The following is a 14,155-nucleotide window of genomic DNA, read 5'->3' as shown; positions in this document are numbered from 1 at the left end:
TGTTTTATATTTTTAATTTGTCTGTTTTACATGTAACTATTGTTATCCAAATTGTGTTCTCCTTTGAACTCACATTATATAAAAATAATCTTTGGGATTACAGAAATTATTTCTCTTGGTATTTTCCTTTACTTCAAGAAACTGAGAAAGGATCTCTAGATAATATATATATTGGCCAAAATAACCTTTTACCACATATACATAAATTATGTGTATTACCAAAAAAAGCCCAAATATGTACTAATCAACAAATATACTTTCTTTCATAAAGCATATACAAAAGAAGCAGTAAATTATACTTGAGGAAAATATAATTTTCCCTACTCTTTATCTGTGGTGTACATTGGAGTCTGACCGGGATTTGAATCTCAACTCTCTACTACTTCTACTCTGGTAACCTTGAATAAATATATGTTTCTGTGTGTCTGTTTCTTCATCTTTAAAATGGGACTAATCATTCCTAGTTTATAGTATTACTTGAAGAATTAAATGAGATTATCTAAATTAATAGTTTTTAAACGCTAGTAGTGGTACTCTAGATCATTATAAGGACATTTGATGGGTCATTTATATCTTATGTTTAGGGTTCTGCAAAAGATAAGGTTTGAGAGTGAGGGTCCTGAGGTTCTCTGTTTAAAAGCATTTGAAAGCCATAGCTGCAAGTAAAATGCCTTGCACAAATAGATCCGGGACATAAACTAGGTCTCATATGCAGATTAGAAAATCTGGACTTTTCTCCTTTCCTTCTTTTATGGGAATCGGTATATTAATAAGTGCTAAGTTACTTTTCTTTTCTGCTTTATCGAAGTATAATTTGCATACCATACAGCTCACCTATTTAAAGTGTATGATTCATTAGTTTTTAGTATATTTACAGAGTTGTGCAGCCACAGCCAAAATGTACTTTTAGAACATTTCCATCACCTCCAAAAGAAACTCCCTATCCATTATTAGTCAAACCAACTTATTTTGGATTCTATTTCTATTGCCTATTAGAACTTTAAATAATGTAAGTATGTTGATATATCAAGAAGAAAGCAAAAGAAATCTAATGAACCATGTTTCTTCCCTGATTTGTACGTACAGACATTAAAGTCCATTATGGCCCTTAGAATACTTAATTTTATATATTACATCACCAAAGACAATTCTTTGCATTTTTCGTTTCTAGAAGTTCATTTATCTACTCTCATGACTTCTAAATATTACTACTTGATCTGTGTATGTCCTGCTCTTGGTTGAAAAATTCAACAAATACTTTTGTCAAGTACTTGTTATCAGCCAGGTGCTATTTAGACTCCTAGGGTGAAACGATTAAATAGTTTCTAGAGGGGTGGGATGTAAACAAAGAAGAGTAATAAAGTGTGATCATACTATGAAGAGGTATATATGATGCTGATGGTACACATTCAAGGGAATAATAAATTCTTCCAGCCAAGAAGGAGATTGAGGGAGGAGCAAGAAGAGAAAGAAATAGAGATTGAAGAGAGTTGCACAGAAGTTCGTCCTTAATGAATAGAATTCACTGCACAGGTAATGGAGAAGGAATATATTCTTAAAAAGCTAAGAGGCTAACCCAAGCCTGTGCTTAGAGGAATAAAAGCATACATGATGTTTAATGAAAAGTGAGGTTATTTGATGTGACTAAAGGAAACTAAATACAGTGAATAGTGGTGAAACAGAAAAGGTTGGCTAGAGAAGATTATGAGGGCCTGAAGTCAGCTTAATACAGTTTTATCACCTCCCACCTCCTCTTTCCTGGCTCCCCTCTACAGATAATTAGCCTTTTCCAGTTAATATTCAGTTCACATTAACATAGTTGCTACTGCCATCATCCTAGTTCCCCTAGAGTTATCTTTGACTTTTTTTCACTACCTTGCTTCCCATCTCCATTCACATGTTATTACATATCTGTCTCTTTCCATTCCCACAGCCACTATCATGGTCTCTTTCCTAGGATCTCTTTTCTATTTCTTTTGTCCATTTTAGTATTATATTTTTCCATTCCTAAGACTTCACCTCTTAATCTGTGGTACTGAAAGAAGCTTTATACAGTAGCTAAAATAGTTCCTGCCTGAGAAGGGTCAAAAGATTTGTAAGAAGGAAAACTCTGTTTACAGAGTTTATTATACTACTAGGAGTTGACTGACAAGGGAATTCCCTATGTATTAATACAGAATAGATTGTTGAGTTAAAGCAAGGAACAGAAGAGTATAGTATATTCCCTTTGTGTCAAAAAGCAGAAGAATACTAGGATATAGACCCTATTTTCTTACATTTTGCATAAAGGAACTGGACAACTATAGAAGAAATAATTGAAGTAAATATCCATAGGCATAGGGGTAGAAGAGAAGATGGGTGAGGACAGGTCTCAAAATATACCTTTTTATGTTGTTTTGATTTTTAACGTATTTTAAAGTATTTCATCTATTTAAAACTCTGGCCTTGTGTGCCACTGCGGGGGGATGGGACTGAAGGACTCTGACTGACTTTCTGTTACCTTATATATGAAATCACTCCTTACTCTACCATTCAGAATTCTGCACTCTGATTATGCCATGGTATGATCCGTTTCACTGACATGAACTCTGTTCATGTCCCCAAATCACTTTCAAAACTTAAGTCAAAATATATTACTTTCTCCTCTACAGTTGGTTAACTGTTTATTTCACTCTTTCATTTTAGCTTAATATATTTATGTTCTATGTTTATAGTTTGGTTCTTCATTGGTATCTCTGAGTATTCTAATTTATTTCATGAATGTTTTCTACTCCTAGATTGTGAACACTTTCAATAGAAATTATATTCTTTTCTCTTTGGTATTATTGAATCATAATTTAGTAGATACTCGGTAATGATAATTTTTATTTACCTTGGAGGAACCTAACATTTTAACTTCTTTTGGATAATTTTAATAAATTTTAATTCAGAAGAGGTATCATACAGAAAAGCTAAGTTTGACTACTTTTCCATTACCTAAAACTTCAAAGAATTAAGTAGGAAAATTAGTTTTATTTAAAAACCACTGAAAATTGTTTAGGGTAATTTTCTGTCTAGTTAAGGTAAAAATGTATGGATTTGTGGACTAAAAAAGTAAACATAACATAACTACCTGACATTAATTTGCATGGAATACAATATAATTTATATGCTAGTTGCTAATTAATATAGTAAATGAGATTGGTGTGATTTTTCTCTTTGCTAATATATATATAATATGCAGAATTACTTCTGAATTTGCAAGTCAGATATGATAAAATAGGCAATTGTTTTTCACATTAAGTAATCAAAAGTAAGAAACTTTGAAAGTAAATTCTATTAGAAAATGCTTGTTTTTAAAAATTGATCATAAAACATAGAAACTTGTAAGCTGAGAGGCCCTTAGTATGTTTTTATTACTTGATGTAGCCTAATCTAATATTTATTTTTAAACAGGCAAGAAAACTAGATGTATATTTTGAATACGAAGAAAAAATAATGAGCAAAACTACTCTGGATAAATCTCTTCTAGATATAATATCAGATCCTGATGGTATGTACCATAAATTCAAGGTTACTGTTAAGATTCACAGTTGATGAAACCAGCGTTTCAATTTAAGTAATATCTGAATAGAATAATTTTTTTTCTGACAACCCATGCTAATAATGAGATAACTAAATGAGCTATTTTCTGTTGAGAAGTTGTAGCAAAGCATTTCTTAAAGTGGAAAAATGATTTGCATTTTATTTTATTGAACTTTTCTCTCATGGTATTTAAGAACTTGTTATATTCATTTATTTAATGTGATAATATATCTAAAGTTCAATTTCTGCTGATTTTCAGAAGATTTTTGAAGGTATAACATTCAAAGCAGGTGTCTCTAAATGTTATACTTTCTAATTACCTTGGGTTTTGTTTTTTTTTAAGATTTTATTTATTTATTTGGCTGACAGAGATCACAAGTAGGCAGAGAGGCAGGCAGAGAGAGAAGAAGGGAAGCAGGCTCCCCACTGAGCAGAGAGCGGGGCTCCATCCCAGGACCCTGGGATCATGACCTGAGCTGAAGGCAGAGGCCTCAACCCACTGAGCCACTCAGGCACCCCTCTAATTACCTTGGTTTAACCCTAAAGAGTTTCCTTAAAAAAATATATCTAAAACTGAATTCTGTTTTAAATATTTAGGGAATTTACTTTAGAAGAAACTCCTTAATCAGTCCCTTTATATTTGCATTTAACTATTTCTATATTAGCTTTTCTTAAAACAAGATAGGATTCTTTGTACTTAAAAAATGTATTGTAATTATTGCTTTCAATTATAATGATCATGGGATCCATATAGGTTTTATCCTCTAAAATTATACTTTAGAGACTTGATCATTTCAGAATAGCTTTCAGTTCAAATTTCAGTGCTTTTCCAAAATGAATAAAAAAGTAAATAAGCTTTTCAGTTTATATTTTGCATATAAATTATTTAGCTGAATGATGATGGTTTTTGAGTTAGAGTTAGGTATGAGTTTTAGACCTTATTCCAAGTTGAAAAATAATAAAGTCCAAATTGTAATTAGAGATTCTACTCCTAAAAACTTCTAAGAAGCTGTAAATATTTCTCACACTTTTAAGAAGCTAGATTTGTAGTGAGAACCTAGCATTTTGAAGGTATTTACACTTGTGATATCTAGCACCAATGTGGGGCTCAACCTCCTGCATTTGTAATGAAAAAATGCAAAATATATAAGCCCATCACTTCAGAGCTATTCCTTATTATTTACAATAAGTTTTAAGTAAAGTTAAAGCAAATAAATGTGTTGATAGAAAAACAATCAGACCCTTCCTGTTTTCTTTCCCTTACTTTTTTGGTTTATTTGTAAAGACATTAAGAATTGCAGAACAAGGTAGGTCTTCATGCAAAGTGGAATTCTGGTGCCACTTTAGCCCAGAACAAGATGTTGGAACCTGAGCAAGATAAGAAGGGCAACCACATTTGGGGTAGAGGGAAGACTGGTGATCTACCATTAAGTGTCAAAGCCCCCAGTGAATTGAGCAGAGTATCCACATGTGAAAGAATGGTATATAAAAGCTCTAACAGGGCGCCTGGGTGGCTCAGTGGGTCAAGCTTCTGCCTTTGGCTCAGGTCGTGATCTCAGGGTCCTGGGATTGAGCCCTGCATCGGGCTCTCTGCTCAGTGGAGAGCCTGCTTCCCCCCTCTCTCTCTGCCACCTGCCTCTCTGCCTACTTGTGATCTCTCTGACAAAATCTTATTTAAAAAAAAAAAAAAAAAAAAGCTCTAACAGATTGAGGAAGGTGACTGTACACAGGAGCAACCCAGCATCAATCTAAGTGGGGTGAGATGTGTGGCCAGGCATGTGAGTGAGTCCACTGTAGGGAATCAGAGCCCAAATGGAGTGAGAGGACGTCCATGCAGGCAAGGGGATGGCTGCAGAGATAGGATATTTGTTACGTGCCACAGACTGGTTAAATAAGTGTGTATGTCAGATAATACAAAAGGAGCTAGGTTTCCTGTTGTCAAGGAAGAAAGTTATAAATATGGAAAGGGAGAAAAATATAATGAGCCCTGTAATGTTGGATTGGAATTAAGGTGTCATTGTAGACCTGTGTTTTCACTACGTATTTGTCAGAAATAAATACAGATAGGTGTGTGTACACCTATATGTGTTCCCTAGTCCAGCCAAATAAGCAGGGGTAGAGAAACAATACTCCAGTAGTAAAGATTTTATCTTATAAATACCATTTTGTGCTCTTTGGAGAAGTAGTTGATTCCAGGGCTGAGGTAGGAAGAGAAAATACAAAATGAGCCTAGATTAGTTTGTTGTGTCAGAAAACAAGGAATATACTCAGAAAGTGATGGGACATGTCAAAGAGACCCAGAAGTCAGCTTGAAGTGACCTCCAGTGGGGAGATCATGACATCATGAGTATCAAAATAAATAATGATAACAGATTATAACTCACTGAATGAAACAGGAAGCCATCAGTCCACAGAGATAATAGTAAAAGAGTAAGTTCAAGTTTCACAGGATATTTAGTTTCAAATTACCTCCCTGCAAAATACTTCTTAATTACAAAGAGAAAACTAACTTTACAGTGGAGAAGTATGATAGATCCCTTACTAGGTAATCTCAGTGAACACCATCAGTAATGAGACATATTGAAATAATGCCCCATCCAGTAGGATGTAATACAAAGAACATAGTTTTCTCTTGTGATATTCCTGCCAAAGGTGTATAACTTGAATCTGATCATGAGGAAATATCAAACAAAATTTAATTGTGAGATATTCTACCAAAAAAACAAAAACAAAAACAAAAAAAAAGCCTGTAATCTCCTAAAACATCAAGGCCATGTAAGTCAAGGAAAGACTGAGGAACTGTTTCATACAGAAGTTAACTGTATGTTGTGTGGCAGCTGTATATCCCACATGATGCTAAAATTGATCCTTTTGTCATAAAGGATGTTACAGGCTAGTGGTGAAACTTGAAATGACATCTGAGGATTATATGTTATTACTAATTTATCAATGCTGATTTCCTGATTTTGATAGTTGTTATATTGAGCTTATTATATTGAGGAATGTCTGACATTTGGGAATGATGGGACAGCAGGTCAAAAACTTACTTGCAAATTGTTCAGAGAGATAAAAAGCTTTCTGAATTCTACTTAAAACTTTTCCCTAAGATACATCCGATTACTCAGTAAGAAAAGTGACTTTAAAATTGAAGCAGTTCCGGTGGAAGCTTAGGTATGACAGGAGGACCCAGGCTGCCAGTTGGAGGTTCTAGAGTACTTGCAGTTGTAAAGGATGCATTTTTGTAATTTCCATTTGATTCCTCTGTGATTAATATTTTTGTAAAGATTTTATGTATTTATTTGACAGAGACATCACAAGTAAGCAGAGAGGGAAGCAGGCTTCCCGCTGAGCAGAGAGCCTGATACAGGGCTCCATCTCAGGACCCTGAAACCATGACCTGGGCCAGAGGCAGAGGCTTAACCCACTGAACCACCCAGGGGCCCCTGTGATTAATATTATTATAAGCATCAGGATATTCTCCAACTCTTACCATCATAGTATTCTTAAAATCCTTAGCAGAAATTTTGAGGGCTTATTATTAACACTATAGCAACTATAAAATATGTTTCTCCTGAAGAAGAGAATGGGAACTCTCTCTTCTTTAAGCAGAATAAGTGCCTGCTATTAGAAAGGCTATACTAGATGCTGAGGATGTTGATTTACAGGCCCCTAAAACTCTGAAGGAGGGGAGTCTTTGTCTCCTCTTTTGGGAGTGGTGGTCCCAAGAGCCTGCAGCAAGCCTCATTGTTTGTTTGTTTGTTTTTCTCTTTGCCTTCTAACTACTTAGTCATAGTTGCAGGAAATGCACAGTGGAACAGGGTAACTAAAGCCAAAGCTTTCAGGATAGAGCACCAAAAAGGGAGAGCCAGGGGAATTGGAAACTACCAAGATTGCGGAGAGGAAGGAGCTCAGGAAAGCAACCTCATAAAGTTGTTTATGAATTCCTGGGCTCACCCCTGAGCTGCACATATGTGAATTAGATCCTAAACAGTATTATTTCAAAGACTGCGAGTTGAAGGGCTAGACAGTTGCCCAGTTCCCATAGTGTCCACTAGATGGTTGGACAGATCCAGTAGCACCGCAGAAGTTTTTGAAAATATAAATCAGTGGTGGAGCCACAACCCACAGAAAGCTGTTGGAACTTTGGCCTGAACCCAGCCAACAAATTACCTGCTAAACAAAAATAGCTTTCTCCTAGGACTTAAACAAGACCCTGAATTTCATAACCTGATTTTCAAAATGTTCAAGATACATTTATTTGTAAATATCAGAACTTTGGAAAACCCATCATTGATCTTTTTTACCGTTCATTGTCATATTTAGGGAATAAGGATAATTTGAGAATGGTTATCTGGATTCTGAACAATATAAAAAATCGATAGTTCACTAGTCATGTTTTGAAAAAATTTTCCTAGTTTTTATTCTATAATAAAGTGTAACAGTTTCAAGTTCTTGAGTATTAGGATAAACACTTTGAAGTGAGAGTGCATATTGTTATTTGTTGGTGGTGAAATTGTGTTACCACTGGCCAGTGCTTTGCACCAGAGTACACCCAGTAGCAGAGGGGGAAATAAATGAGTTTTTCTGTCCAGTTTTGGGCTCTGGGTAATAGGATTAGCAGATCAGACCCACTGCAAGCAAGAAATTTCCTTGAAATCTCATGTTTTGTCTTAAACAATTTCAGGCAAATATATTTTGTATTATACAACAGTGTTTATTTTAATATAAATGTATTCTTTTTCCAAATCTTGTAAGTGATACGGTACCCTTCAGGAAGAGACATTTATATGGTGACCACACTTTTGAGAAGTACCAAAGTTTTGTAACCCGAAACCTAGAATGACCATATAGCTAGTTTCCCCAAACAGTCTCATTTTTATATCTGTTGTCCTTACATAATTATTACAGCATCCCCTTTCCATCTCTGTGATTACCCTACCTTATGCCTTTCTTTCTTTCTTAGTTCACATACAAAATGTAAATCTCTTACAGATATTTTGAAAGATAGAATGGACATACTTCTGTATTCCATTCCTTTAATCCCACAGCATTTAATATTTTTTCCATATCTGTATTGTACATGGGTATAGTTATAGTGCCTGTAATCTTAAGTCAGTTAAATCAAGAACCATATTTTATCTTTTCACAGTTATGTGCCTTAAATTTTTACATACTTGTGTTGACTATAATACTTAACCAGAATTATGAAAGTTTTTTTATTTATATTCCCTATGTAGCAGGAACTCCAGAAGATAAAATGAGGCTGTTTCTTATTTATTATATAAGTGCACAGCAGGCACCCTCTGAGGTATGTCCTCCTTGTTCAGTTATTGGGTAGAAGGGGAAATATTTGTCTGTTTCAAAAATAAAAAAAAAACAAAAATAAAAGACCAGATCACTATGGCCAAATAACTACCTCATTCCTTTCTTTAAAAGAAAAACAGTTTGTTAAGGCTAGTTCTATTTATTGCTGAGTTTTTATAGCAGTATTTGTTGTCATAAAGAGAACTATTCACTCATGAAATGTCTGACCACTTCTAAGTTGTTGGGATATGAATTGGATTCAAATGGCCAAGATTCTTATTTCTGGAAAATAGCTATTGTAAACTGAATTAGCCAAGTTTGCTATGCTTTTTGAAACATTGGTCTTATTTCTTATTATGTGATAATCTTAAAAGCTCTGTTTCTTTGAGCTATAGCCACTAATGTCTTCCAGTGAATTTATCTATAACCTAAGGTAAAAATTTGGTAATATTTTAAGGTTATTAAAACTAATGTTCATTATAGAATATAAGGAGTCAGTTGTAAGAATACTCAGAGTTCCAAAAAGTTACATTAATACTGTAATTTTAAATTTATTGAGATTAAACTTCAGATTTATATCTGTCATATTTTTCATAGAAAAATAAAGTTGACTTTTTTATATTGCAATCAAATAACTTCTGTATCAATAAATTTCTAAGAATGATTGGAAAATGATACATTTTCCTTTCTGAAAGATTTTTTTTTCCCTCACTGGAAGATTGGGTAATTTTTTGGGTAATTTTGTTGTTTTTCATTTTATGTGGTAGGCCATCAGTTGCTTTTGAAGAAAAAAAATATTTAGGTAATTGATTTTTGAAGGCAAATGGTGATTTTGGTGTCAGTGTTGTTGCAGGGTTAGAGGCCAGCTAACTCTCTCTAATGTTAACTCAGTGAAATTTTACTGGATGAGCAACAAGCATGAGAATTTTAGAGATGACATCTAGAATGATATAATTGTAAACGTCTTTCCTTCTCTGGCAGCATTTATTTTTAAAAGTCTGTTTGATCATAACACTTCTTTTGGTCAAAAATCTCTGGTGCATTAAAACAGTAAACTAAACCCAGTATTTCCTTTAGGCTAATTCTGCTTTATTTTGGGCATATAGCTTTTATTTTAATTCAGTAAGCAAGTGTGGTTTTCTTTTCAGGAATATCTCGTACCTGTATCTTAGGGGATTTTTACAGGCTTTATATATAGGTGTGTGTATATATATATATATATATATATTATATACATATATATATAAAGGATTAAAGCCTATTTATAGTATTTTCTTAAGAATTTATTAATTTAAAAGTTAATTCCATGTTCCCTTATTTTGACCACATATTTTTATTTATTTTTGGTAAGGACCATGTCTTTTCATAAGTTTAAGTGATCACTAATAGGCTTAAAGCAAATTATGACCGCCTGATAGCCCCCAAAATGCAAAGGAGTAAAGATCTCTGTTGAGCTTTAAATGTCTGTCTTGTAAAATTTTTATGGTGGAGTCACTATGATGATAGGCTTTTATAAAGTACAGGAATTCAACTACACTTACTCATCAGGAAACAAAAATAGCAAGAAAGAGAAAACAATTTTTTAAAAAGTGTGAGACACCTGACACTCAGTTAATGAATTTGGACCATAAGAGTGCATATGAGAGGGGAAAACCTGAATCTACATTTCCCATCAGTCAGTGTCATGTCACAATGTCCCCTTGTGTTTCTGGTTTTAAAATACTCTTTGTCTAGTCAGATATTTATTTATTGCTTATCCCAAGGAAAGGCAGTCTATTTCAAAAATGGAGAAAAAACTGGTTTTGTTGGACTCACTAAGGGATGACAGAATACTGGCTAGGTGATTTGGGAGCCTGACAAAGGTAATTTTCATTAGATATGATTTTTGTCTCAGGTGCTCACTTATATACTCACTTAAAATATGACTCCCCTCTACTTGGGTACCTAGAATTTAAACTCATGCCTTTGGTCTAACTTTTTGATTAATCAAGTAATAACAAACAAAATGGTCTTCTCTTTCACAAAAGTAAAATTTTTTATGATACCATTCTTTGCTTATTTCAGGCTGATTTGGAGCAATACAAAAAAGCTTTAACTGATGCAGGATGCAACCTTAATCCCTTACAATATATCAAACAGTGGAAGTAAGTTTTATTTTCTTCTTATATAAGAGAGTACAATAGAAGTAGAGTTCCCAAGAAAATGGGAATGTTAACAAGAAAATTTAAGAGTATCTTTTTTCTGATTTTTCTTAAATTCAGTAGCATAAATATTTCCCTATCTGGCCCTCACTGTCCACAATTTAAAATTACATAAAATAGTGCTAATTTTCTTTCCTACACAAGTTTATATTTTCTTTACTGATTAGATTAAGAACAGCAAAGACTGAAATGTTTGGATCACATGTCTCAAAAACATTAAAAGAAGGTTTTAATTTCACTTGTAGAGAAATGCAGATTAACATAGGGCAAACATTTAGGAAAGTGCTGTGCCAAGGATATAGGCAGGTTAATTGGTGCGTTAAATTCTGCTATTAAAAACACATATTGTCACAATTTTTGCTAGATGGTATAAAAATAATTTTTTTAGAGAACTAGAATTTTTGTTTTTATTTTTTTCCAGGTGGTAATTTATTTCTTAATTGATTTTTTGTTAATTAATATATAATGCATTATTTCATATAATGTGTAAGAATGCATTATTATTTGGTACAGGTCTGTGATTTATCAGTCTTATACCATTCACATCATTCATCATATCACATACCTTCCCCATGCCCATCACCCAGCCACCCCATCCTTCCTACCCCCTTTACTCCAGCAACCCTCAGTTTGTTTCCTGAGGTTAAGAGTGTCTTACAGTTTGTCTCCCTCTCTGGTTTTGTCTTGTTTCATTTTTTCCTCTCTTCCCCTGTGATCCCCTGCCTTATTTCTCAAATTCCACATATCATTGGGATCATATGATAATTGTCTTTCTCTGATTGACTTATTTCACTTAGCATAATACCCTCTAGTTCCACCCATGTTATTGCAAATGGTAAGATTTCATTTTTGATGGCTACATAATATTCCATCATATATATGTGTGTGTGTGTGTGTGTGTATACCACATCTTCTTTATCCATTCATCTATTGATAGACATCTAGACTCTTTCCATGGTTTGGCTATTGTGGATATTGCTGCTATAAACACTGGGGTTGCACATGCCCCTTCGGATCACTACATTTGTGTCTTTGGGGTAAATACGTAGTAAGGCAATTGCTGAGTTGTAGGGTAGCTCTATTTTCAACTTTCTGGGGAACCTCCATACTGTTTTCCAGAGTGGCTGCACCAGCTTGCATTTCCACCAACAGTGTAGGGGGGTTCTCCTTTCTCTGCATCCTTACCAACATCTGTCATTTCCTGACTTGTTAACTTAGCCCTTCTGGCTTCTGTGAGGTGGTTATCTCGTTGTGGTTTTGATTTATTTTTCCCTGATGCCAAGTGATGTTGAGCACTTTTTCATGTGTCTCTTGGCTATTTGGATATGTTCTTTGGAAAAGTGTCTGTTCATATCTTCTGCCCATTTCTTGATTGGATTATTTGTTCTTTGGGTGTTGACTTTAATTAGTTCCTTGTAGATTTTGGACACTAGCTCTTTATCTGATACGTCATTCACAAATATCTTCTCCCATTCTGTCAGTTGTCTTTTGGTTTTGTTGACTGTTTCCTTTGCTGTGCAAAAGCTCTTCATCTTGATGAAGCCCCTTGAATAGTTCATTTTTGCCCTTGCTTCCCTTGCCTTTGGCGATGTTTCTAGGAAGAAGTTGCTGTGGCTGTGGTTGAAGAGGTTGCTGCCTGTGTTCACCTCAAGGATTTTAATGGATTCCTGTCTCACATTAATCCATTTTGAGTCTATTTTTGAGTGTGGTGTAAAGAAATGGTCCAGTTTCATTCTTCTGTGTGTGGTTGTCCAGTTTTCCTAGCACCATTTGTTGAAGAGACCCATCTTTTTTCCATTGGACAGTCTTTGCTGCTTTGTTGACGATTAGTTGACTATAGAGTTGAGGGTTTATTTCTGGACTCTCTGTTCTGTTCCATTGATCTGTGTGTCTGTTTTTGTGCCAGTACCATACTGTCTTAATGATTACAGCTTTGTAATAGAGCTTGAAGTCTGGAATTGTGATGCCACCAGCTTTGCTTTCCAACATTCCTCTGGCTATTCAAGGTCTTTTCTGGTTCCATACAAATTTTAGGATTATTTGTTCCATTTCTGTGAAAAAAGTTGATGGTATTTTGATAGGGATTGCATTGAATGTGTAGATTGCTTTAGGTAGCATAGACATAGGCTTTAGGTAGCATAGACATAGGCATAGCATAGACATTTGTTCTTCTAATCCATGAGCATGGAACATTTTTCCATTTCTTTTGTGTCTTCCTCAATATCTTTCATGAGTATTCTATAGTTTTCTGAGTACAGATTTTTTGTCTCTTTGATTAGATTTTCTTATGGTTTTGGGTGCAATTGTAATGGAATCGACTCCTTAATTTCTCTTTCTTCTGTCTTGGTGGTGGTGTATAGAAATGCAACTGATTTCTGTACATTCTTTTTATATCCTGACACTTTTCTGAATTCCTGTATGAGTTCTAGCAGGTTTGGGGTGGAGTCTTTTGGGTTGTCCACATAAAGTATCATATTACCTGCAAAGAGTGAAAGTTTGACTTCTTTGCCAATTTGGATGCCTTTTATTTCTTTCTGTTGTCTGATTGCTAAGGTTAGGACTTCTAGTACTATGTTGAATAGCAATGGTGATCATGGACAGCCCTGCCGTGTTCCTGACCTTAGGGGAAAAGCTCTCAGTTTTTCCCATTGAGAGTGATATTCGCTGTGAGCATTCCATAAATGGCTTTTCTGAAACTGAGTTATGTTCCTATACTGTGAAGACTTTTAATCAAGAAGGGATGCTTTATTATGTCAGATGCTTTTTCTGCATCTATTGAGAGTATCATATGATTCTTATTCTTTTATTAATGTGTAGTGTATCACATTGATTGATTCATGGATGTTGAACCAACCTTGCAGTCCAGGAAATGTTCTTTTATTAATGTGTAGTGTATCACATTGATTGATTCATGGATGTTGAACCAACCTTGCAGTCCAGGAATAAATCCCACTTGGTTGTGGTGAATAATCTTTTTAATGTACCACTGAACTCTTTTGGCTAGTGTTTTGGTGAAAATTTTTGCATCCATGTTCATCAGGGATATTGGTCTATAATTATCCTTTTTGATGGGGTCTTTGTTTGGC

At 34.5% G+C, this 14,155-nt stretch overlaps 1 protein-coding gene across 3 annotated transcripts in view; it reads left to right on the top strand.

The window, feature by feature from the left end:
* SCFD1 (sec1 family domain containing 1) overlaps nucleotides 1–14,155 on the top strand; it is a 107,612-nt gene that overhangs the window by 57,515 nt on the left and 35,942 nt on the right. For all 3 annotated transcript variants that reach the window (XM_082737946.1, XM_082737945.1, XM_082737947.1), the window contains exons 15-17: nucleotides 3,436–3,532; nucleotides 8,802–8,872; nucleotides 10,933–11,012. In XM_082737946.1, the coding sequence (XP_082594072.1) occupies nucleotides 3,436–3,532; nucleotides 8,802–8,872; nucleotides 10,933–11,012 (248 nt within the window). The remainder of the gene's footprint in view (nucleotides 1–3,435; nucleotides 3,533–8,801; nucleotides 8,873–10,932; nucleotides 11,013–14,155) is intronic.

Source organism: Mustela nivalis (genome assembly GCF_964662115.1).
Source record: "Mustela nivalis genome assembly, chromosome: 6".
Taxonomy (NCBI): Eukaryota; Metazoa; Chordata; class Mammalia; order Carnivora; family Mustelidae; genus Mustela; species Mustela nivalis.
The sequence above is the reverse complement of the archived record's forward strand: the minus strand, read 5'-3'. Positions and strand labels throughout refer to the sequence as shown.